The 25,719-nt window shown below is 37.9% G+C and overlaps 1 protein-coding gene across 3 annotated transcripts in view; it reads left to right on the top strand.

The window, feature by feature from the left end:
• The window catches only part of MRPS9 (mitochondrial ribosomal protein S9), a 54,574-nt gene extending 29,402 nt beyond the window's left edge, over window positions 1-25,172 (top strand). The window contains exons 5-12 of one of the 3 annotated variants that reach the window (XM_081069391.1): window positions 3,182-3,261; window positions 4,052-4,087; window positions 13,007-13,092; window positions 13,923-13,998; window positions 16,388-16,553; window positions 17,462-17,570; window positions 21,302-21,471; window positions 23,484-25,166. In XM_081069391.1, the coding sequence (XP_080925517.1) occupies window positions 3,182-3,261; window positions 4,052-4,087; window positions 13,007-13,092; window positions 13,923-13,998; window positions 16,388-16,553; window positions 17,462-17,570; window positions 21,302-21,471; window positions 23,484-23,575 (815 nt within the window). In that variant the 3' untranslated portion in view covers window positions 23,576-25,166. Of the gene's footprint in view, window positions 1-3,181; window positions 3,262-4,051; window positions 4,088-13,006; window positions 13,093-13,922; window positions 13,999-16,387; window positions 16,554-17,461; window positions 17,571-21,301; window positions 21,472-23,483 lie in introns of all 3 variants that reach the window. The other 2 variants (XM_081069392.1, XM_081069393.1) reach the window with 2 other exon arrangements.
• The last annotated feature ends 547 nt before the right edge of the window (window positions 25,173-25,719 follow it).

Below are 25,719 nucleotides of genomic sequence, written 5' to 3'. Positions count from 1 at the left end.
AACTTGGAAGATGTCTTTTAGTTGGTGAGTGGATAATTAAACTGGTACAATGGAATATTCGGCAATAAAAAGAAAGGAGCTATCAAGCCATGAAAAGACATGGAAGAAACTTAAATGCATATCACTAAGTGAAAGAAGCTAATATGAAAAGGTTACTTGTATGATTCCAACTGTGTGACTTTCTGGAAAAGGCTAAACTATGGATACAGTAGAAAGGACAGAGGTCACCAGGGGTTTTGGGGGAGGGAGTAATGAACAGGCAGAGAACAGAGGACTTTTGAGACAGTGAAAATAGTCTCTGTGATACTCTAATGGTGGATACATGTCATTATACATTTGTCCAAACCCATAGAACGTACAACACCAAGATGTAAACAATGTAAACAATGGACTCTGGTGATGATGACGTGTATGTTCCTCAGTTGTAACAATTGCACCCCTCTGGTGGGTGGGGAGACTGGTTAAGGGGAAGACTTACATGTGTGGGGCAGGAGAATAAGGGAAATCTTTGTACCTTCCTCTTAGTTTTGCTGTGAACCCAAAACTGCTCTAAAATATAAAGTCTATTTGAAAAACAATAAAAGAATGTATTACTTGTGGAATTAATGTTATAGAAAATACAGATAACTGGGGGCAGCATCAAGAGTAACAGAAACTGGGGGTGGGGGGTGGGTGATGAGGGTAAAGGGGATCAAATATATGGTGATGGAAGGAGAACTGACTCTGGGTGGTGAACACACAATGGGATTTATAGACGATGTAATACAGAATTGTACACCTGAAATCTATGTAAATTTACTAACAATTGTCACCCCAATAAAATTAATTAAAAAAAAAAAAAAAGAGTAACAGAAACTAAAATACAAATAAAACTTATAAAAATATGAAGGCGATTTATATAGAAAATTATAAAACTTAAAGATCATAAGTGAAAATCTAAATAGCTGAAAAATGATTTCATGTTCCTGTAAGGAAGATGATATTGCACAGAACGTACTTTTAAAATTTTTAATAAATTTAATATAATTTCAGTCAGTGTCCCAGTAGGACTTTTGGGAGAAACCTGTAAAGTTTATGTGAAAGAGCAAATGTGCCAAAAAGCAGCAAGAAATTTTTAAAAAGAAATCAGGATAGTGAAAAAAGCTTAGCCTACCAGGTATTACAATACAGCAAAAAGTTGGTTTTAATTAAGTGACGGTAGTGGTGCAGAATAGACTGACCTGAATAGAGCATTCAGTGTCAACATTTGTTTGTTTATGCCATATTTTGTGAGTTCTAAGACTCAGTTTTCAAATTTTAACATCTTTGACAACAGGATTCATTTTACAGTCAATGTAAACTATGAAGCATGCCATCAGCTGTTTTTCTTTCTTTGTGTAAGATACATGATGAGGCATCTTATAAATCTGTGACATCTTAGATTAAGTGAAATCAAATGTATATATATATTGTATATGTAATATATAACATATACGCACACATTATAAAATCAAATATATACACACATACACATACACTCACACACACTCACATATACTCACATGAAATGAGACCCAACTCAAAAATCGCTCCAAGCTTTATATCTGCAATCGTGACATTTGTCTTTCTTCGTCACTTTCTAACTGCTTTAACAATACAGTGAAAATTAATTGCACAGTAAAGTTACAAATATTGGAAAATATGCAGGATTTCATGAAGCTTATGAAAATGATGTTGGAGAAGTATTTAATTCATCCACAGATCATTGGCAAATAAGAATCTTGTTTTATTTTTCAAGCTAAACTCCCTAGCGGCACTTTTTTCCACCATATATTATGAAATTTGGGTTTCTGTTTTAAGTGTTTCCACTAAAGTGGCCCGTGTGTGATGCCAGTTATTCTCAGAAGGGAAAGATAACCTACATTAATTGTGCAGGCAGTGTTTCAACAGAAAAGAGTATAGTATTTAAAAACACTAATGGGTAACAACTCTTTCCTGGACAAAATACTTGGATTTCTGCCTCACAAATATAAATTCCAGTTAGATTAAATTTCTGAACATAAAAACAAATAAAAATTGCAAAAGAAAATACAGGAAAGTAATTTTTAGAAAGCCCGAAGTCTTAAAGCGTGCTTTTCCAGTGGGGGTGATGTTGCCCACAATGGGGCATAACTTGGTTCACAGGAGATGAAAAACATTTCAGCTGTTGCAATGTTGGGCCCTCCAAAGGGCCACAGTCCATATCAACAGATGTGCAGTGTATCTGTGGTATTAAAATTTTATGGAGAGGGAGGCAATTAGAGAAAAACTGACTAAAAAGGCTCCTTAGTAGGGATAATGGAAAAGAAACAGTTGAGAAACACTGCCATAGAGGAAAAGTGGCATATTCTACAAATACATGTGTTTTAAACTTTTTGATTATGAAAGACACAAAATTAAAAGGCATGTAACAGACTGGGATAAAAGAGTTTACAACTTATGTAGTGGACAGAGGAGTGTAATCGTTTATCTGTTAGAGTACCTACAAATCGTTAACAGAAACAACTCAATAAAAATATGGGCAAAGGACGGGAATTATGTTTGGTTATTTACCACAGAGACTCCATTTCTCTGTTTGGTGTTTATTAGATGTGAATGACCATCTGTATTTCAAAAGGAATTTTACTTGACACCTTTCGGGGGGGCCCCTTCTGGTTTAGACGTTTTAAACTCTCAGAGGTATGTCACCACGGAGTTGAAACAAATAATGTGGCATGGAGAAATCCACTTAGTGTTTTTCTTTGTTATATTATGCCCATTTCTGATTTCCTGAATGAACTACATTATTGACTTTTCTCAGTTTTCCTTTTTAAGAATATGGGAGGGCATTATATTTACAGCCAAACCTAATTTTTTTTGTTCTTATTCTAACAGAATGATTTTGGCTATTTTATGTGTGCACTTAAAACAAGTTATAGAAGTTCCCATGATGAGACACGTAGGAATGTTTTATCAAATAGAAACATTGTCTTATGTTAATAGGTAGTAAATATCTTAAAAATTTACATTATACATACTAAATATTAAAATTCTAAATATTAATGTGTTAATTTTCAAAATTAAGCAGAATGATAAGTGTTTCATAACTGCAATTAAATACAGCTATTTGATCCCTGTGTATATTTTTTTGTTGTTTATTTGTTTTCATCTGGCTTTTTATTAGCAATCCAGTGGGGAGAAGATGGCCGTCCGTTTCATTTTCTCTTTTATACCGGCAAACCCTCGTATTATTCACTAATGCATGTAAGTATATTACATTTATGATAAATAATAGGAACTGTAAGCTAAGTAACTATTTATAGCAGAGATTTTACTCAGCTTCAGAACTTACCTAGTATGTTTCCTAATGGACAAAAAGAAGACTTCCAGAGGTAAGACAGTATGTTTGAAAGGCTTCATATTTCATTAATTCAATTTTGCCAAAGGTAAACATTATAGAATTTATAATAGAATGATTTGTCCTCAAAATGCTTTCCCTTACAAATTGAGATCCTGTGAGGAGAGAGAGGCCCAACTCAGTGACAGGCACGTGTGTGCAGCCCAGGTAAGTCATGAAGCAGGAAAAGGGCCACGTACATAACATAACCCTTTGGGCTGGAAGGCATTCACCTTGAGAGTCATCCTTGCTTTTGTTATTCAGATACAAATTTTGCTTTTCATAGGCTAATGCACTGTCTGAGACTAGAGTTGGGGCCCCCCAAAAGACCTAAGAAATTATTTTATTACACTTTGGCTTCCCACTGTATTGACGTGTACTGGAAATTTTTGTTTTAGAGCTCTAGTGTTTGAAAGCGTGCAAATTTGGGAGTTCCGTTTAGTTACTGTGGGGAAAAGGTCTGGATGCGTATACCTAGTTTTAAGCAACAGAACCCATTTTATTCTCAGAAGTCAAGTTTTACTTTATTCATTGTATGATTTTTTGAAGTTACAGAAATAGTCACTGGGCTTCCCCCATCCAGTCAGATTTCAGGTTGCTTGAATCTCATGCACACATTTCCTCTGCTATTTAGAACTGTCTCGTGTTTGTTTGCAGCCCACAACCCCAAAGGACAAAATCCCCATTTGTCAGGTACATTTATTTCTTGGGGGGAAAAAAAAAGAAAACCTTCTTTTCGTTTTTTGTTAACCTTGGGCAAATGAGCTTCTTGCCCTGGCAGAAATGAAATGAATGATAAATGTAGAGTGTGTCTTTGCTGAGTAATGGAGCTGTGGCGCTGGCTTTCCACTGTGGTTGTCTCTGCACAGCCTGAGGCTGCCCGAGGACCCCTGCTGTTCATTTAAATAGGTATGTCAAATCTGCCTGCAAACGCCGCTGGTTTGATCTGTGGTAATATTTGTGAAGGTTCCATATGGACTTGAGCCCCCTGCAGTGCTAAGAAATAATGTACAACGCTTCATGGTGCAGACGCAAATTTTCTCTGAAAAGGGATGCAGCGCGGCGTTTTAGCTGTCGGAGGGGATGATGGAGCTGACGCGCTAGGCCTGTCAACTTGTTACACGGATGGGTTGCACGCAGCGGAGCTGTGGAAAATCTGTGCCTTTTAACTTTTCTACTTAATCACGGTTGTAGCATCGCCTTTAGACTGTATGCTACATTAATTCTCTTCCTGCCTTCTGCCTTTCATCCCAAGCTTCACGGAAAAAAGTAAAGCATGCAGGTCTTGTACAGGAGCCTTATCAGACAGCTGTCAACTGACAAGCCATTTGCATTTGTTTGGGCTGAAAGTGAGCAACCCAAGGGCAATATATTTTGTTGCATTCCACCATAATGAAGAAATTACATATTGTAGAAGAGGCCTAACTTTATTTTTAGTTTGTGTATGTGTTTTAAAAGGTATTGCAAGAAACTGGTTGGTTTCTCAGTGAATAAAACACTACTATACTCTGACTGAAAAGGCCAATTACATCCAATGAATAAATATTCTTTCTTTTTCAGTAATACAGTTTCTGTTACACATAGGAGAGTTCTTTGGGCTTTCATGTTTTAGTTAAATTTTTCTTGGGTGTTTTGACTCCCTAAACCGTGCAGTGTTTAGCGTTTATTTTATTGCTCTTCAGAACAGTTTACACACAGGAATTGCAGATATTTTGGTTTAACATGAGTATTTTAATTCAGATAATTAATAAAACCTTGTATTTCCAAAGACGCCTTTTATGGCATTTCAAAATAATTATATGTATGGCAAAAAGATATGCCAGTCACCTTAGCTTCGTGTATGGCGAATGTTGTTAATTACAACTATAATCATACCAGTCTCATTTCCTAGATGATGCAAACCAGCAGCATTGTAGATTCAGCTTGTTCCTTTAAAATAGTATGTGACTGAATATTCACTGCTCGGCTCACGAAAGTGGTTTTGTAGCGAAGCCAAGCATTGTATGTAAAGTAAAATGATACAACTTGAAACTGCCTCATGTGTTTGCTCCTTCCTTTGTTCTGCCCTCCCTTGGTGGTGCCTGGGCTGCTGTTCCATTTTCTGTGTGACAATGAGTCCACTACTGCCGTCCCACTGTGTCAAGGGAATTGGCCCCCGAAGACAGGCGTGGGCATTAAGTACTTGGAAATGAATCATTGTTACCATTTGTTTTTGTTGATATAATTTCTTCCCATGTGACAGGGTAAAAGACACTGAGCCAAACTCTGTTTTTACCATGTTGTTGACCAACTATAATTGTGTGAGGCATGGCAGTCATCAGCCAAGCTTTTTCACCAAAAAAAAAAAAAAAACAACAACAACAAAAAACAGATTTAGAGCATGTATGCAGTTCTGCCGGGAGACCTTACTGATGTTGATTAAGTTTTTGTCTTCTATGCCAGATCTTTTCTTTTTTTATTAGTATTTGCTCACTGCCAATTAAGCTTATGTATTACATTGTAGCAACTGATAAAAGATATTACTAAGTAGCAACTTAGTAAAGCATTATACATTATCCTTAACTAGTGAACACTTTCCAGTTGGCCTATAATTAGTCTATCCAACTTTTGCGGGAGAAATGGGGAGGTTTGTGAGGGAAGATGAGGATAAGAAGGAAGAAGCGATGTATTGTTCCTGTCCAGAAATGAAGCATGGTAGGAAAGTATAAAATGAAGAAAAATATGCTGATCCATGGAGCATCTCAGACTTCGTAAATGTGTTACATTCTAAGGGTTCGTTAGCAGGTCGGTTGGAACTCCCATTTTCCTGTGAGTACAATGATACCCGTTTTCAGCTTCCTGGGAAAGTCAATAACAGCCCATTTATTTTATATTTTAGCGAGTATGATGTACATATGTAATGAAAAAAGTATAAAACAGTACTAACAAGTAATTTCTTCAGCAGTAAAAAGTAGTTTAAGAAGAAATGAGAGATTTAAGGAGTTTCTCAGAGGATCGTTGAGTACTGAAAAGGGAGCTCCATGCTCGACAGTACGGGCTCGTGTCTTTTTTCACCCAAAATCGATGCTTTTCCATTTCCTTAACAGCCACTTAACCCATAGAACTTGTATACTTTTCAGACAACATTTGGAGTTTCAGTTTAGGGGTTCGGGAGTAGAATGAGAAATAGAGAAAGGATAAAAGAAGTTTCCTGAAATAGCTGAACAAACACATAAAGGAGAGGGAGAAGAGTTTTTAAAGAGAAATGTCTGCAATAAAGAAAATGCTATACCATCGAACAACTGAGTTGTAAATAGCCCAGGTCTAGATGAAGGACAAGTAAGGGATAGGCCAGAGGGATGTGCCCTTGGGGGTGGGGGCAGCCTGCCAGGGGTGCCCTTTGCCCACGGCAGCTGAAGCCTGACCAGGCCAGCCAAGCTGGTGGTGAAGGGGAAAGTGGGCTATATTCGTGAACAAGACGTTGGCGACCTGGGTAGTAGTTGTGGCTGAGTTGGTGTAGATCCTTTAATTTTAAGAAAAGTATTAATTTAGTTTTAGTCACTTTGTTAATAAATATGTTTCTGAAAAATTTTAAATTTACTCACTAGAAATGAGTTGGAAATGACTTAAAACTCAATCATTGGAAGTGATCATTTCACTCTGAAGTGGGACCCCTTTCGTAAAATATGATTCATTAAATCAGGGCACGTCTCTAATGCAGCCTTTCCCAGAGTTCTTTCTGAGAAACACAGGTTATAAAATAATCTCTAAGAAAGGGTCTCTGAAATGAAGTTAGTTTGGGGATGCTGCGTATTGCATGGGGGGAAACTCTGATAAGGAGACCCTTCTTAGTATGATGAAACCAGTGCTTGGAAAAAGCTGTAGAGAATATTGAAAACACTAAGTTGTCAAATATATTAAGTATTTATTGAAGTTTGACACAAGCTGCCCTCCCCGATCTTTAAGATAAGGTTATGCATCTCTAAAAACTGCACTGGAAATTTAGCATCATGTAGAATTTTCATTTATAGTTTAGGATGAGTTTGAGAGTAAACAATGGAGTATTATCAAAGGGTTTCTATAAATGGAAGGAATTACATGCCCATTGATGAAATTTTTACCCAAAATAATAATAATAATGTATAAAATTAGGGAATAAGTAGATCATGATATACTTAAACTGCTGTGCTGAATTGAAAAAAAAAAAAATTTTAAACATGAAAGTAAACCAAGTGAATTCTAATTCTGATAACTCAGGTATAAACAGGATTCATTTGCCTTTTGAAAGAAGCTCCTGGCTTATTTAGAAATTCTCCAGTTTGTTTTAAATGACTTAAGTGACCTTCCTTGTTCGTGTTCATGGAGCATGAGAAGAGCAGCCCCAGGAGAAACGTGCAGCTTCATTAGGGGAACATTCCAGACTCCATAAAACACACGTCCTGGGGACTGAGTCACAGAATTCTTACTTCGTTTACATCTTGCTCGTAACCTTGTGGTGAATATTTAAAACTCTTGATATATCGCTCTTATCTTCAAAAATGGAATCAAAATAGTGACTCTTCTCACAGTGAGGTGTTGTGAAATAACTACTTTACAACTATGTAAAATGCTTATTTTTAGAAAGCTACAGACTAATGCTGACATATCTGCATGCTGTTTTAAGACTTTTCTTGACAGCAGGAGTTAATTCAGTAATTAATTCAGCAGTAGAAATAGCTGTTCCAGAAGTACCTTTAATATACATTTTCCTCACATAGGAATAATTACCATTGTATATCTTGCATGTTCTAAATGTAGCAATTAGGAAAATTATTTTTTAAAAGCTGATTCAACTTATTGCCTCTGTTGTTTTAATCAGATTACTTCTTTTATAATGGTATAATTGTTATTGTAGTATATGGTGGAGCTTTAATTTGAGTAGTAAAAATAAATGGTGTCTGAGTTACAAGCACTTTTATGTAATTACTCCTGGGTGTGCACTTTCCCAGAGTACTTTTCTATATGACCTATATATGAGACTATTTCCATTTTTATGTTGACTAACGTTACATGATGTATTAACTATATAGTATATTGTATTTACAAAGAGATAGCAAGGATCTACAATAGAAGTATCACTTGGAACTTTAGATAAATAGCAGAAACCCTGGTAGATGGATTATATTTACATTTATTTCATTTGATTGTGTATATGCCAATAGCCAGAAGATTGAGAAGATTGTTATTTAGGAAATTGATTTTCTGTGATTCTTTTTAAAAAAAAAACATATTTTAAGTCAGTTATTTTTCTGTTATTGAACTAATATCTAAGATGTTAATTGCTATTAGTATGTTATTGTATATTCGTATATCAAAATACAGTTGACTTTTCCTATACCACTCTCCCAAGAGATGTTATTTGTTTACCCTTCCTAAAACTGGAATTTCCACGTGATTAATATAACCAAAACAGATTTTAGAAAACTACAGTCAGATTTTTAGACCAAACATCATATTGCCCGTACTCTTGGAAGGGTTTAGTGGAAGCACTTCTTTTCTGCAGCCTGAGCATCTGGTATTTTCAAATTAGGCACCTTCTAAATTTGACTCATACATTATGGAAATCTGAGGACACGAGGGGTGGATAGGCTTGCTTTGATTTTATGAAATATTAATCATAGCTGTGATTAATGATTCAGCATTTCACATCTGGGTTATTCCTGTCAGATTTTAAAATTATACCATTAAATACAGTATATAAACTTAGTGTAGGTGGGTCATACTAATTGTCTAGTGTCCCTTAAAAATTAAGTGGAAACTTAACAAGATAACAGAAGCTACCACTGATAATCTGTGATGTTGACAGTTCCTGGCATATTTTATACCCTCAAGGATTCTTGGATGTAAATTAGTACACATCTCTTCAGGGAGTTGAAGCTATAGAATCTACTTTGCAGGGAACTGTTGTTTCTGAGAAACCACGATAGAATCTCAAGAGTGGTTTAATTGTGTAGAAGAGAAAGAAAAATAGAAATGATACACCAATAAAATCCTTTCTCAATTATTTGACTCTTGAATGCCATCCCTCATCCCTGCTGTCATTTCTTGACCATAAATATAGGTCAGGCACCGTGCTAAGTAGTTTACATATATTTTATTTAAAGAAGTGTATGTGGTGGCTTAATGAGCATTATGTTATTTGGTGGATTACAGTCATCAAAGTGTAAACATTTGTCACAAATAAATAGAATTTGCCATGTTTGAAATTTGACATGTACTATTCATGGGTTGTTTCCTCGTATTCCACATTTTTTCTGATTATGTTACTTGCACTGGATAAAGTAGTATGGAGCTAAATATAACACTGGATGATAATAGCATAGTAAAAGAAAATTTTAAGAAAAATACAGACATAAAGTAAATATTGCCCAACAGTCACTGGAAAATGATGGTGAATTTAGCAGCCCAGAGTTTGACTTGAAACTTACCTATGAAGCAGGTCAGTTACTTTTATTTTAGTTGCCTTGGTTATTCCAGATAATTAAGTAGATGCTTACCAGCAGGGGAGGATAATCTTATTACGGTGGTTGGTATTCTCTTGCGGTCATATTTTCTTGGCTAGATTTGAAGGATTCATCGTCTCTGACTTACGCTCTCAGAAGCTGAAGACTCTGGAGCAGACCAGCTGAGAACTTGGCACTGTCCTGTCCCCATGGTCCCTAGATGTAGCAGTCTGGCTGGGGTCCTGCCTGCCGATGGGCCCATGGTGGGTGCACAGAGATGCTGTTTGCACTGTGTCTGCATTCACTTACACAAGTAGGGTAGGAATCAGTGTGTGGGGTGTTTTCCTTTATTTTACCTGTTCAAAGCACTTGAGAATTGCTTTCTAGAAACAGGTGCATAGAAATTTTTTTCATATATTGTTCAGTTGCGGTCACAACCCACTATCTGAGCCTTTCGCAATGAATGAAAAATACCCTAACCAGAAACAATAAAATGAGGTTTACCAATTCTTGGAAGACAAATTGTAGTTTTATTTTGAGTGGCATAGCAGGTATATGTTCTATATGTGGGTGGTTCACATCAGTTCTTGCTTTCTTTAGGGTGGAGAGTTGTTTGTTTTAAATTGTCAGGTCCATTCTTCTGCTGCTACAGCTGCTGGGTTTGTGCTCCAGATGTGGCTGTAGGGATAGTTATCCTTTATATGGACACTAGAATGGAATTAACTGAATCTGTCTCTTTGCTATCGTGATGAACAAGGCTCTCCATAGTTCCACCACATAGATCCAAACTTTAGTGCACATCGTTAACACAGTCACTGGGCCCAGCCCAGAGGTTCCTTTTCAGAAAGTCTGGTGTGGGGCCTGAGAATTTAGATTTCTACCCAGTTTTAGGTATGGATGCTGTGCTGCTGCTCTAGGAACTTACCTTTAAAACTCCTGAGCTGGATGGTTTCCCTTTATTTGAAATACTCGTGTCCACTGTTAGAATCTTTAGCTCAGCCCCAATTTTATAGCTTCTAACTGCTGCTTCTCTTCTTTTTCTTTCTGCTTCTTTTCTTGGTCTCTACTCAGCTATGAATTCTACTTCCCTTACTGAACAGCAAAACAAACACTCTTAGTCCCCCAGCCACGAGAAATGAACTTCTATTATCACTGAGAAGTCTCAGCCTACTGAGTACAGCCTTTTCTCACCTGTAGTTATGAAACTCAGAGGCTCAATCTTTATACATCCTTGTTTCTTTCCTTTTGTTTTTCTCTTTTAGCCTTTTTCCCATGAGAGAAATGGATTCCTTAAAAGAGGTGGCAGAATGACAATAATAATAAAATGCGGGCACTGCTAAATACAAAGACACTGGCAAAAGGACACGTCTGTTAGAACAGACTCTTTTCCAGCATCACTGTGGTGTAATGCAGCAGTCTAATCAGAGCCTGTAAGAAATTTCCCACCCCCCAACTTGAAATGATTAAGACGATTTTGAGATACAGATGAACATGGTCTATCAGTAACAACTTGTATCTTCCAACATCAGCTAATGATACTGGAGGGTGTCATGATGAACATGAAAAAATGTCATTTCTTTTTTTTTTTAATTAAAATTTATTGCGTTGCCAATGGTTAGTAAAATTACATAGACTTCAGGTGTACAATTCTGTAATACATCATCTGTACATCACTGTGTGTGTTCACCACCCAGAGTCAGTTCTCCTTCCATCGCCATATATTTGACCCCATTTCCCCTCATCTACCATCCCCTTCACCCCTTACCCTCTGGTAACCAGTAAACCATTGTCTATATCTATGAGATTTTCTTTTGAAAAAATGCCATGTCTATCATCTCTAATCCTTTGAAAATGCCTGTTTGTTCATTCAGTATTAGTATGATTGGTTATGTGTAAATTGTAAACCGAAAGGAATATGCGTATTGGGTATGAGTCTTCAAACACTTAAGTTTGCTCAAACAAAAAACTGGGTGACAGTTACATTATTCTGCTTATTGTAAACTCATTTCCTGGAGAATGGATTTCATTGATAACCTTTATTGCCAAGTTTTAGCAAAATGGCAAATTTCCCCTACTTGCATTACAGTGTAACAAGTGACATGCATCCACAGACTTTATTAGAAAGTAAACTAACAAAAGGAATCGAATAATGAAAAATAAATATAATAGAAAATTGTTTTTAAGATGCAAACTACATAGTGAGGACTTAAATATTATGTAAATACTAAAAATTAGATAAGTAGTTCAGCTGTAAATACCATAACTTTTACTGATTAATTGTCTAAATTTAAAGTGTGTATTGCTATATAAATTAAGATTTTCTTCCTAAGGAAAAGCTTTTTTTTTTTTTTTTAATGAAATGAGAGAAACTTTTTTTAAAAAATAAATTTTATTGGGGAATGTTGGGGCACAGTGTGTTTCTCCAGGGCCCATCAGCTCCAAGTCGTCCTTCAATCTAGCTGTGGAGGGAGCAGCTCGGCTCCAAGTCCAGTCGCCATTTTCAATCTTTGGTTGCAGGGGGCGCAGCCCACAATCCCAGGAGGGAATTGAACCGTCAACCTCGTTGTTGAGAGCTTGCATTCTAACCGACTGAGCCATCCAGCTGCCCCTCCGGAGGCTCAGCGGCAGCTCGTTGTCTTTAACCTAGTTGTGGAAGGTGCAGCTCACTGGCCCATATGGGAATCGAACCGGCAACCCTGTTGCTCAGAGCTCACACTCACCCTGTTGCTCAGAGCTTGCATTCTAACCGACTGAGCCATCTGGCTGCCCCTCTAAGGAAAATTTTTATTCCTGTTGGTGGGACACTAAGGAAAATAAGTAGTTTGTAGCTTTGGTCTATTTTTACCAACTTCACTAGAGTTGATTCTTAGAGAGTTGTTTAAAAATCAGTTATTTAAAAGTCAGTTAATGTGTGTATGATACTAAATTCTCATTGAAATTACTCTCATCATTTAACTTGAATGAGAAATAGTATTAAAAATCATTTTCAGTATTATCGGCTATGCGACGGGATTATTTAAGGAGGTCATTTTTAAAATGAGGGGTACTCAAGGGAAAATATAAAGTAGAAGTAATAATGTTTTACTTCTTTTTTTTACTTCTTTTACTTGTTTTAGCATGTTTTGTTTTTTGTGTGTTTTTTTTGACGTAGGACACATACGGAAAGCTACTTGAAGTAGAAAAACATCTCAATCAGTTGCGAGCCAAAGGTCTGTTTCCAGAAAGAGCTAAAACCAAGTAAGTTCTTTTCTTGCGTTAAAGTATATAAAAGATTTGAACTAAAAACATGCCACTTATCATTAGTGTTTTTTAAGCATACCTTAAGCCTAAAATATTGGTTTAGTATTTCAGCATCAATCATTAAAATGAGGGTCAAAATAAGAGGTGATTTTTTGGTTTGGGAGGAAGTAAATATTAAGGTTATTTTATGTTACTTCCCTCCATATTTATATATTAAATGGTATTTAACTACTATATTTGAGTATGATATCCTTAGAAGTTTTGTATATATAACTGCACATTTACTTAACTTTTACATGCTTTAATTTGGGGGAGTATTTCAAGGTTTGTGCTTCCATTTAGCAAACAATAATAGATCAGCTCCATCAACGCGAGCAACCAGTTTTCAATTTCCACCTGATTATTCCTATATTCTAACGCAAAAGATGCGAGTCTGAATATTACCCCTAGCCCTTTATTTGGACTTTATTAGTACTTTAGCCCATTGACAGGTTAACTTTGTGACCACAACATCTCCTTTGAAGTAAATTACAAAAAACAAGTGACATTTTAATATTTAAGAAGTCTTGTGGCTTTTAATAGCAAATGAGTTCCAGTGGCATGGTAACTTCAAACAAAACATTTGCTTACTGGGTATCTTTTCTGAAGTAAATTGAGGAAATGAAATAATATGTCTGAAAAATAGTTTACTTGGATGAAATTTTACAGCTATATAATACAAAAATTTATTTACCCATCAAGAATCACTACTACCTGTGGGATCTTTTGTGATATAACTCTAATTGCATGGTTAATTTAAAAGAGAATATATATGATATTTTTAACAGAGACCTGATTGCCAGCAGATGGCTGATTAAGGAGGAACTAGAAGAAATGTTAGTGGAAAAACTGTCAGAACAAGATGTGAGTAATTAATCTTTTTAGTTTAAAGGGACCTGTGACATAAGAATGCAGACAATTGCTGTATTTAATAGTAATAGGATCTTAATAGTAATGTTCCTCAGAGGCAGGTGCTTCTAAGACAATTTTCCTTTTTAAAACATATTTATAGTTGATTTCTGCCATGAGAGGGCCTTACCTGTAGTCGGGAAGGTGACATGCTTGGTCTCCAGACCCTCCTTATGTAAGTGCCATCGTGTCCTCCGCTAGTCGTTCTAGGGAAGCGTGACAGGCGTCATTTTTCATCTTCTTCAGTAAGGCAGATAGCTAATTTTACAAGCTCATAATAAGTGTAAGGAGCTATTACAGGTTCAATAGTAAAGGAATTAAGCTCATGGTTACTTTCATACACTTCACTGCTTTCTGGCTTACTTATGTACAGTATTGCTAAGGCCACCATTTTTCACCTTGGAATCTGCAAGACTACCTGTATCAAAATCACGTGGAATGCTGGTTTCAAAATACAATCCTAAGATATGATGTAGCTTAGAAGTTCTACGGGGTGCCACCCAGGAATCCATATTTTTCACAGGCTTCACAGGTGAATGAATGTCATATCCTGTAAAGTTGGTGACCTCTGCTTTATGTTGCAATTGGATTCTTATTTTGCTAAATGTTCTAATAAATGCCAGTATCATCAGAGGGAATTTGATGTTTAAAATATTCTGATGTTCTAAATTTAAATTATTCCGTGGAAGATCTGAGTTTACGTAGATTTCAAAATAGTTCCAAGAAGAGTTTTTCTTCTTCCATGGCAGTGGCTAACATTGTTAGTACCTTGCCGCCATGTAGATTTTAAGTCATGTACCAAAATTGCTCTTTTTCTCATTTAGCATATTGGATAAATTAATGATCTGGAAAAGCTGCAGTTTGCTCAACCAAGGTGTCAGGCATTTAGTGAGCGGTAGGCCTGGAGTTAATTTCTAATATCCTACCCACCAACTCGGTATTACTGCACGTGGATCTAACAGAAAAATCTCCCTCTGCTTCTGCACTGAACACATAATTTTATTGTTGCCTCTGTTTTCTGGCTGCTTTGATCTTTATAATGCAGGTTTGTTTATTTGTTTTTTCATCCCAAGGACTCTATTACAGGTGTGCAACTATGAAGACAAAACAAACATATGCATGTGTGTGTGTCTTCTGTACTTTTGGAGTACTGCCTGTCAGAAGAAATGCTGCAGCTGAGGGCTGGTATCCAGATGAGGGAGGCAGGGGCGGTCAGTGACTTCTTCGACCGCAGTCCTAGTTCATGAGCAAGGCTATGTCATACCTGCAGTTAGCCCTTGGTAGGTTCACCGGTAGTCACAGAGTATGAGAGAGTAGTTGAGAACAAAGGACATAGGCCTATAAATGGAGGGGACAAATGAGCTTTGTCAGGCCAGGTACCGTAGGTAGCTAAGTGTCTCACGCTTACTTAGAAAATAGTCTTCTCTTTCATTGTAACATCACAGGAAGCAGTAAATGAAGCAATCCTCTTAGTCTTACTGGTAAGATTTTTATATATTTCAAATTATTAATGGCAGGATTTCATGCTAAAGGCAATGGTAACAAAGGTGGGTGTGATTTTTAGGGTTGGCAAAAACATCAAATAAGGTTATCAAAAACTGGGTTTCACACTCCATATTAACTAAGGATCTCAAGTATTAGTTGTTTCCTTCTGCATAAACACTTTAGAATGATTATTCTGGCTTCCAATTTTAAGGGGTTAATACCAAGTTGTTTACTTTCTAATCACATGTTCAAGAACTATTTAAAAAAATGCTCAGAGTCGCAAGGATAATTTATTTCAAGAGGTTGCCCTTTAAGTCAAGTATCTCTTGAATTTTTAAATAGCTTGATTGTTCAGTTTTAAAGGAAATCATAAACATTAAAGTAACACAGCTTGAACAGCTAAAGATATATTTGCCAAATGTATTATGAAATACAATTTTAAGAGGTGCATTTTCTCAAAATCAAACTCTTCCCATTTTACTATACATAACTTACTGAAAATTATTTATGCAGCTCCTCTTGATACAGTTCTAATAAAAGAGTAGAAATTACACTTGAAGATCATCTAAATATTTTTTTGGAAATGACTTTAAATCTCAATGTCGTGTAATCAAAATACAGAGAAACAGCCTTTTCTCTGAATGATAAATCTCTTTGTTTCTCGAAAGAGAAGACTGAGCACTAAAGATCCACAGGACAAGTGCATGCTGTTTGAAAAGCTGCGTGAAGGTGCAGACATGTCATCCTGTCAAAATTCATCAAGAAAAGCAACATTGGAAAGACCAAGTCTATAAAAATAGAAAAAATTCAGCAAATGCAATTACACTTGCATCTTCTAATGAATTTTTATTGTCTGCAGTATGGGCATTTCATTCGGCTGCTAGAAAGATTATTGAAATTGCAGTGTGATGCTGCTGAAGAATTTGTACAGCGCTTTCGTAGGAGTGTAACCATTCAATCAAAAAAACAGCTGATTGAACCTTTGCAGTATGACGAGCAAGGAATGGCCTTCAGCAGGAGCGAAGGTAATGACATTCCGTGGAGAGAGAATAAATTCCATGACGAGTGAGAAACTACAATTATTTTTCTTTCCTCTTGCTCTCTGGTATTCATTTGATTTGTTTGTTTATTATAATTTTGCTCCAGCCACACTGGATTTCTTCATTTTAAAGATTCTGTTGATGTTTTTAAAAACAGATCTTCCTAATGGCTCAAGAACAAATGTGGACACAATCATATAAACGCTTTTTATTTTCACATATTTGTGCGAAGTCCTTTTATTTTCACATTTTCAACTGGTGGCAACAATAAAATATTTGTAATAAAGGTGTCTTATGTAAAATGAAAGTGCTCAGTGAATCAGCATGTCAGATGTGAAAACTATAGAACACGTGAAAACTTCAGGTCTGCACTCACGTTTTCCTAAGGATGTACAAAGACATTTGACATGGTGTAACTTTTAAAAATCAACTTAATTAAATGATATATCTGCAATTCTTAAACATTTAACGTCAGTTCTTTGTCATTTTCAACTAATGTTTTCAGAGAAATGTGACCTTTCCCGAGGATTACTTTCATGTCTATCAATTATATTTTATCATACTTATAAAAGAACACTATGCAAATTGGTTGATTTTTTTTTTTAGTAATGTAAATAAATATAAATTTCTTTGTTGCTTGTGAAAACTAACTTAAAAATCATTGTAATGGTCCTCACATGGAATTGAAGAATAGTTACCTCGTAATTAGCTTTATTACATTGATTATGCTGTAGTTTCCCTGTTTTATTTTTGTTTGACTTGTAGTAGTTCCAGAAATTTCCTATATGCAATGCTATATATTGTTTTTCAGGGGGAAAAAAATAATGTAGCTTTACTGTCTCAAAGCATTGGTCTTTCAGATGTTTACTAATAGAAATTTTATATTTTTAAAGGTAAAAGAAAGAGTGCGAAAGCAGAAGCAGTTGTTTATGAACATGGAAGTGGAAGAATAACAGTTAATGGGACCGATTACCTGCTTTACTTCCCCGTGACACAGGACAGGTTAGTGTCTGGGTTTCCTTTTGCTTTTTGTTTTTAAAGAAAATATGTTTCACAATACATCATGGTCAGTTCATTAAGGCTTGTGATTTTCTGATTATGTTTGTCTGAATGATTATTTCTCTGGACCAATATAATTTATCAAACTCGCTAGAGGGAAGCTATCATTATTTTTTATGTAATTTTCCAGATTTTTAAAAAGCGTCTCTAGGATTCCTCATTAATTGAATGTCCCTCTTTTCATCAGATCCTACTGGAATTTGACTGTTTCGGATAGATCTTACATTCTGAAATTCAGACTATGCCAGTGTCAGAAAAGTAGATTTCCACATTCTGTTTCTCCAGTTTAGGGGTGGGTGTGCCCAAAAGAAAACAACAAAAACCAGCCTTGGCACTTGCCATCATAAGTATTAGAAAAAGTCTGCTCTGTCACTTTGGGTTTTTTCCTATTCAGCGGAAATCGATTATACTGTATTTTGAGCAGGCAAAGACACCTGCTATGTATGCATGAAAAGAAGAGCTCATCACGCTTAGCTTAGTTTCCAGTGCTAAATATGGCAGTTTTATTTTTTGAACTTTCTATCCCATGGAGAAATAAACATGGATCATAAATGGGTGTTTACAATTCAGATCCTCTAAATATACTCATCTTAGGTCTCTCTGTGCGTCCCAGACAAAGGCCTCTTCTTGAGACGGCTATTTTTCCAGTAGTTACTGTCAATATCCACAAGTAACAGATCTGCATGGTTAGTTCCTCCTCCTGTTCCCCAAATGTGCAATGATTTTAAGGTCGGTGGGGCAAAGCTCTTATGCTCCCAACGCTTGTGTAAGGAAAAGAGGACCCTGCTGATGTAGTGTAAGCTTCTGGACAGAATAATTACTTCAGGAAATGGATGTTTATTTTATTGTTTGTTTGTGTCAAGAAGTAGCCCACTCTAACTCCATTTAATATGAAGTAAACTTCTGCCATCACCCTCACATCTTTTTCATAAGCCCTTATTCCCTTATGAAAAGCCAGAGAGACCCATAACTTCAGCATCGGGGACTGCTCAGTTTTGGCTTGATCTCACAGTTAAATTATATTCTTAGAACTTATTCTTCATCTTGAAATCAGCCGGCATTTACTATGGATCGTGTATGAGTCCAGTCTTCTCCTGGGCATTGCGAAGGTATCATAGCTACTTAAGATCGATTTCTATCATCAAGAAACGTCCTGTCTGGTTGGGAAGCCTAGGGCTGGCCTTTGTGGGAACGGGCCCCATCCGTCTCGTCATCTTGAAGTAGTTGTGGGGACTTAGGGCAGCAGTGCCAGCTGTGGCCTGGCCTTTCCTCTCGCGGGAGCGGCTCACGAGCTTACAAATTCAGCAGTGAGGAGACATTGTAGGAAGACTACCGAACCCACAGTCAGATGATCTTGATTCTAGCTATTTCCTGGCTGTGTGACCTTAGCCACGATGCTTAAAGGTCACTTCCCTAATTGGCAAGTGGGAGTTGAACTTGATCTCTAAGACTCTTACCCGAAAGTCAGCTGAACTGCTTACTTATCTTTCTAGGGACCTTTCTTTCGGCTGTTTTTACACAAACAGCCACAGATTGGGAATGGTGACTATGTTGCCTTCCCAGCGTCATCAGAAGTTTTTCATTCATTCATTCACTTACACAACAACCACTTGTCACTGTGTGCCTAGTCCTGGGGAGCACAAAGATTAATAACCATTCTGATTTGGAAGGGCCTTTGTTCTGTCAGTCCGGCAATAAAGCTATTCCTAATTGATCATCTTCACAAAAGAAATACATTCCTCACACAGCACTAACCAGCAGAGAAGATAAAGTTAGCATTTTAAGCAATTAATAGAAAAATAAAAGAGTATGCAGTTATATCTATCCCAAGTTACATGCTAATAGAATTTGTGCCATAGGAGCAGCGTTCAGACAAGATAGAAATGACTTTTCTTTTTTCAAAATAACTTTTATTATAACAAGGTACAAAATAATTTTGAATTTTTTTTTAACTTGGTTTCATCTGGGATCGCTGAGAGGAAAGAAGATGAGCTATGAAATATTTTCATGTCACATTACTATTTTTGCATGTGCCAGGTTGCAGTCCAGATTAAAGTCTGTGGCTATATAATCACTTTTGATTATTACCCTTTGGGTATTTTTTCATCTATTTATAAATTTAGTGTTGTACCTCAGTGTACACCAACTTCCGAACTGTCCAGACTCTTCTTAATGGTTCTTTCCTTCCTTGACCACTCCAATGATACAGCTTCAGTAAATTATAAAGAATTTTTGTTCTGAATTTTAGTCTAAGTTTCTTTAGAAACTTAGGGAATCTTAAAATTGTAGGAATTAAGACAGATAAATGTTTACACTCCCAAGCAAGTGGGTGAGCAAAGCTTCTCATAGTGGCGTCACTATGTCCCTGACTCACGTAACTGTGTCAGGCAGTGTAGCGACCTCCTGTGACGTGGACACGGGATAATCCCACAGAGTCCATCTCAGCCTCCGTCTCCTTGGAGGAAAAAGGAAGTGATGGAATTAGATTACCAGTCTCTAAATTTTCTTTAGTTATTACGATCATATGGTCATTCCTTCTAACAGTACAATTTTTATAACATTCCTGTCTTTGATTTGGTGGTTTTGAGACATTTGTTCAACAAAGCAATGCAGATTGATGTTGCCCTACGGAAGCAACACCCCTATTGAAAGGGTGCTGTTACAAGTCCTGGTGCTGTATCGTGCACCTCTCTGCCAGTGATCCTTTTGCTGGGGTAGTCCAAGGAGTAACACTTGAGGGTCCTGACTGTATCCATCTTTCAGCTTCACCATGTTACATATAATAAGCTCTATTTTGGATTTAGAAAGCTACAGTGTCAGACAAAGCAAAATGCAGTCTCAGTCAACTTTTCTAAATAAAAACTCAACGGAAATATTGAGGCAAAATCAAAGTACTCGACAAGGGAGGTGGTGAACGTAGCACCTGGCACGTAAGCGGTGTTCAACAAATCCTTGTTCAGTTGAGCAAGAGAAGGTCCAGGGCCACATTCTGTCTGAGGTCCCTTCTCCAACCCTGCGGTGCCTGTCCGGGACCTTGTGGGCACTCCCGACTGGGGTGTGCAGTGTGTCACGGGGCAGGGGCAGGGGCAGGGTCCTGCAGCTCGGAGAGCTAGTGATAGGAATATGTGTTTCAGTGTGTGGGGGGTGGGGGGAGGGGGGAGTTGAATGTGGTTTTGGTGACTTGAAGAACTAACCGCCAGGATGAGCATTATATATACATTACACAAAGCATACTTTATTTAGTGATTCCACATGGCATTTAATAACTGCTTGGCAAAACCTATTAATACTATATCTGATCATTGACTGCAGAAGGTTCCATTGATTAATGGAGTTTCCCAACTTTACGGCTTCTTTATGAGGTTATTTCTAAGGCTCGCAAAGTTGTCGTGATGATAAAAGGAATCAACAGTGAAATACATTGCTGTAGCCAAGAAAAAGAGAAATAAACCTTGCTCTCAGCAAGGCATTCTGAATGTCAGAAATATCAGTGTTTCTTCATGTACTGGATTGATGAGAAAGTATGAAAAGTGTAATAATAATGAATTGACTGAGAAGTATGAACGCTGGCATACATCGTACGGTTTTCATAAACAGTCAGAACGTGACCAGTTTATAAAATCATGTGTTTTATAGTGAACTTAACTACATTTCTTGTGATGTGTGTGCTTTAGAGAACAGTTGATGTTCCCGTTTCACTTCCTTGACCGACTTGGGAAACACGATGTGACCTGCACGGTCTCGGGGGGTGGTCGGTCGGCGCAGGCTGGAGCCATACGCTTGGCGATGTCCAGAGCTCTGTGCAGCTTTGTCACTGAGGAAGAGGTCGAATGGATGCGACAAGGTATGAGTTGACGTGGGAGGAGCAAGCTTGTCCCCATAACGTCCGTGTTTATTTGATTCTTGTGCTACTTACCTGAAATCAGTGAGAAAACAGTTAAAGATGCAGTATTGCAGTTTGCTGGCTTCTCTTCTCATGCTCCAGACCTATAACATGATTTTTCAGTTTTGATTTCTACAAAGTGAACTTGAATTAGAAAAAAGAGAAGGGAGACCCTCCCATCCTCGGGGGAAATTTATTTTGACCTTAAGGCATAACCTTTTGTCCAGCTTAACAAGTGCTGCTCAATCGTGTTTAACAGATGAATTGGCTGTTTTTGTTTTGTCATAAGAAGTTGTAATAATTATTTGATTAAATGGTGAAGCCCTTCAGGTATTTCTTTCCAAAATTATTGGAGATTTCCATTTTTCCATTGTGATGTTGGAATTTTCTGTTGTCTCACTTCTTTGTGACCCTGTCATCTGCTCATGAGTACAGGCGTTTCTGCAGTGTGACTATGAACGTGTCATCAGTTTCTTCCTTCGGGCTGTGCTTCAGCACTTACAGTAAATCAGGGCACTTCTCGCTGAGGATTTTCTTCACACTGTTTATGAAGGGAAGATGGTGCTGAGGGTGCTGCTAAGGAGCCAGGGGCCTGGGCCAGTCACTCACTGCCTGGCCTGTAGCCCCTCTGCTCCTCTTCCCTCACCCCACTGCCCCCGCCCTTCCCCCACCCCTACCCCCAGCCGCTGGGTTCTGATTCTGGGCTGCAGAGAACCGCTGCCTGTGGCTTAGGCTAGTTTTTTTAAGCCTCTTAAAAATCCATTTGCTTGTAAACAACTTCACCAGTTTGTGGGATTCATATCTGGTCAGTAAAGTAATTTGATAGGTTCGTACTTAACATTTCTGCTAGTTTGAGTTACGGTACATATTGAAAAGTCATAAAGCATTATTACTTATCATTTAGACCAGAATTTAGACAGGTCTTGGCTGCCTTTTGTTCAAAACACTGTTCTATCCTATGCCCTTTAAGTACAAGTAAATTGCAAAAGCTCTGGGTATGTAATAAGCATTTGAAGTTTCCCTTTGCTGTATGGCCATTAGAAGACTCCAGTGAAATGCTTAAGCCTTGTGTACAGTGAAAAGAAGTGCTAGTGTCGGAAGAATGAAAGAAAAAAACAAAAACCAATGAAAAACTATGATCAGTTTACATATTTACAAAAGTAATTTAAGAGCTTTCTCCTCGCCGGTATTTTTGAAATCTGTGGTCCTTACTAACATACTCCTGTACCAGCCACTACTGGGGTGCTTCCTCTGGGCCATGTGTGGGGAGTAGCTCGTTAGCTGCCGAGAAGTCATCATCGATTGCTCCTGGTGGTTAGGGGTGTGGAAGCTTCCAGCTTCAACTGACTTTATTCTTGTCATATGCTGAGAATACAACCGTAAAACTTATCTTTTAGATGCTGAAACAAAATACCTGGGATATTATTATCACACAAATTAGAATAATACGTTTCTTTTCTCAAATACGTCCAGTAAGTCCTAGTTTATGTGCATGTATATTCATGTATACTGTTAAGACATGGTGGCTGTGTACTTCCTCCCATTTCGCCGGACAAGTGTCTTCTCTGCTGCTTGTCTTCATTAACACTTTCACGTCTGTAATGACGAGGGTGGCAGGTAAGCTCCATCATGGTAAATAGTGACTGCCCACCCAAGAGCAGTTCCATCTGAAGTTGAACAAGTTTAAAAACCAAAAAGGAGTCAGTCCTCCTGGGATAAGGAAATAATGTAGCTGGCGTTTGTCTCAGAAATTGGAGAAATATCCTAAAAGAGTAAAAGCAAACTGCTGTCAGGCTGATATATCATTCATGGGCCTGGTTGCTTTCCTCTAGTGTTTTCTCTCATAACAGTACCTACCTATTCTAGTATTTTCTCTCACAACAATACCTACAAAACCCATGTAGTTCCCTGCCGCCTCTGCTGGGCATCGCACATTTCCATTGTTCATAAAGCCTTCTCCTTTTATGCTGCAGCTGGACTTCTTACCATTGATCCGCGCGTCAGAGAACGGAAGAAGCCTGGCCAGGAGGGAGCTCGCAGGAAGTTCACCTGGAAGAAGCGCTGAGCATGTTTTCACAGGAAAGGAGAGCAAACGCTGTGCGTGTGGCTACACGTGGTGGACACGCAGTAAAAGTCTGCTAGCCACGGCGAGGGCAGCACTGTCAGCCATTTGAGTTGTGAAAGGATTTATTTTTAAATGCTACTTTGTAAAGGCTATCTTTTAAAAATAATTTTTAAAAATGTGTAGCTTCAGTCTGCTGCTTTACTTTTTAAACTTTTTCAGAAGATAGTTTTCAAAGCATCATAATCCATAGAATCTTGACCTCTTAGACCTGAAGGGAACATTGGGCAAAACCCAGTCAAGTAACCTCCTTTTGCAGACGGGGAGGCCCAACCTTAAGGATCAGGTGACCCACTAGAGCCAAATTGCTAATTTAATGATTGAGTTAGACTTGAGTCCATTTCTCCCAATTCTGTTGTCTTCCCATATGGCGACTGTTACAACCCAGCTTTCAACACTGAGAGATGGGAGTCCTTGTCCAGAAGAATTAAATAAGTTGAGCATCTTTGGGCTGAGCTGCCAGGTGTCCAAGTAGCCAATTAAGACAACAAGCCCATGTCCCCCACCCTCAGCCCCTGACAACCAACATTCTCTTCTCAGTTTCTGAGTTTGCCTTGTTTTTACATTCTACACATAAGTGATACCACACAGTATTTGTCCTTCTCTGTCTGGCTTCTTTCACATAACATAATGCCCTCCAAGTTGGGTACAAATGTTCAGTTACGAGGTGAATTAGTTCTGAGGCTCTAACACCCAGCATGGTGACTATGGTTGATGACACTGTGTTGTATCATTGAAATTTGCTAAGAGGGTAGACTTTTAAGTTCCCACCAAAAAAAACCACAAAATGATAACTGTCTGAAGTGATAGATGTGTTAATGGACCTGTTGGTGGCACTCCTTTCACAATGTATAGCAAATCATCACATTGTACACTTTAAATATATTATAATGTTGTCCATTAAATCTCAGTAAAGCTAGAAAAAAAATGAGAAGCTCAATGAAAATAGCCAAGCCTGTAATCACTTATTTCCATTGTATAAGAGACCACACCAGACAAAGTGCTCCCTTGCCCTGGAGCTCTCAACACAGGCACCTGAGGAAGGAGCCACAGAGGCTGCTGAACGAATGGGGAGGGTGTAACAGGCGCTGAGTCCCTGGCTGCGGCTCCCCTCTGTCAGTCAGGTGAGGGTCGTGCCAAGAGCTCAGAACACTGGAAGAGACGTTGCTGGGAGAGGGCACAGTGACACCAGAGGGCTTGACTCGGGTTTGGTTGAGTCTCAGGTGTTTGCAGCCCACCCAGTAGAGGGGCTGTGACACATTCCCCAAGATTAACAGGCACAGACCGTAACAATGAAAATCATCACCATCTCACAAGAATTATTGCCACGTCCTGGCGAACAACAGATCTTTTTATTCTAAGCCTTTGGTTAAAACACATACCAAACCCGTTTTTGAAAATTGGAAGTAATCTTTGAACACTAAGGTATAAAAACTACCGAACTTCAATACTGTGAGCAAAATCTTACCAGACAATTTTTTCTACCATTTCACAGAAAATATAAATTAAACTAAATAATCAATAAAATGAATGTTCTATCAAGAAAAGGAACCATAGGTGGAATGAAGAATTTCATTAGAATTAGAAGACAAAGGTCACGATTTCTGGAGTGGTTTCTGTATTGACCATGTGTCTCTGATGCTTTGACCTCTGGGACCTGGCTGACGCAGGGACTGCCCCATCCAAGTTGAGCCAATCCTAGAGATGCTGTCCAGCGTGCATGCCTTTCTTGTGCAAACCAACCAATGCAGCACCCACACTCCCAACTGTCATGTCCTGTGCAACGAGGGTTGTGGGGAGCAAGGAGGGCAGCGCAGGGTTAAGAAAAGACAGTAGCCATGAGTAGACTGCAAGAGGAGCCAAGGGTCTCCAGCCTCAAGGACTGAGCCCCGAAGTGGGCCTATGCATAGTTATTACTTAGGTGGGGAAGTAAAGGAGATAAAGCTTGTCAATCTCAAGATCTGTGAATCCTGTACATCATAATAGGAAACTGATTCAAGCCAATCACCCTTTCCTGCTGAACCATAAGTCTTAGGATGTATGTACTTCCCTAAGGGACAAAACCTTTATGCATATGAATAGATGGA

This window comes from Rhinolophus hipposideros (genome assembly GCF_964194185.1).
Source record: "Rhinolophus hipposideros genome assembly, chromosome: 12".
Lineage (NCBI taxonomy): Eukaryota > Metazoa > Chordata > Mammalia > Chiroptera > Rhinolophidae > Rhinolophus > Rhinolophus hipposideros.
This window is presented reverse-complemented; position numbering and strand designations above follow the sequence as displayed.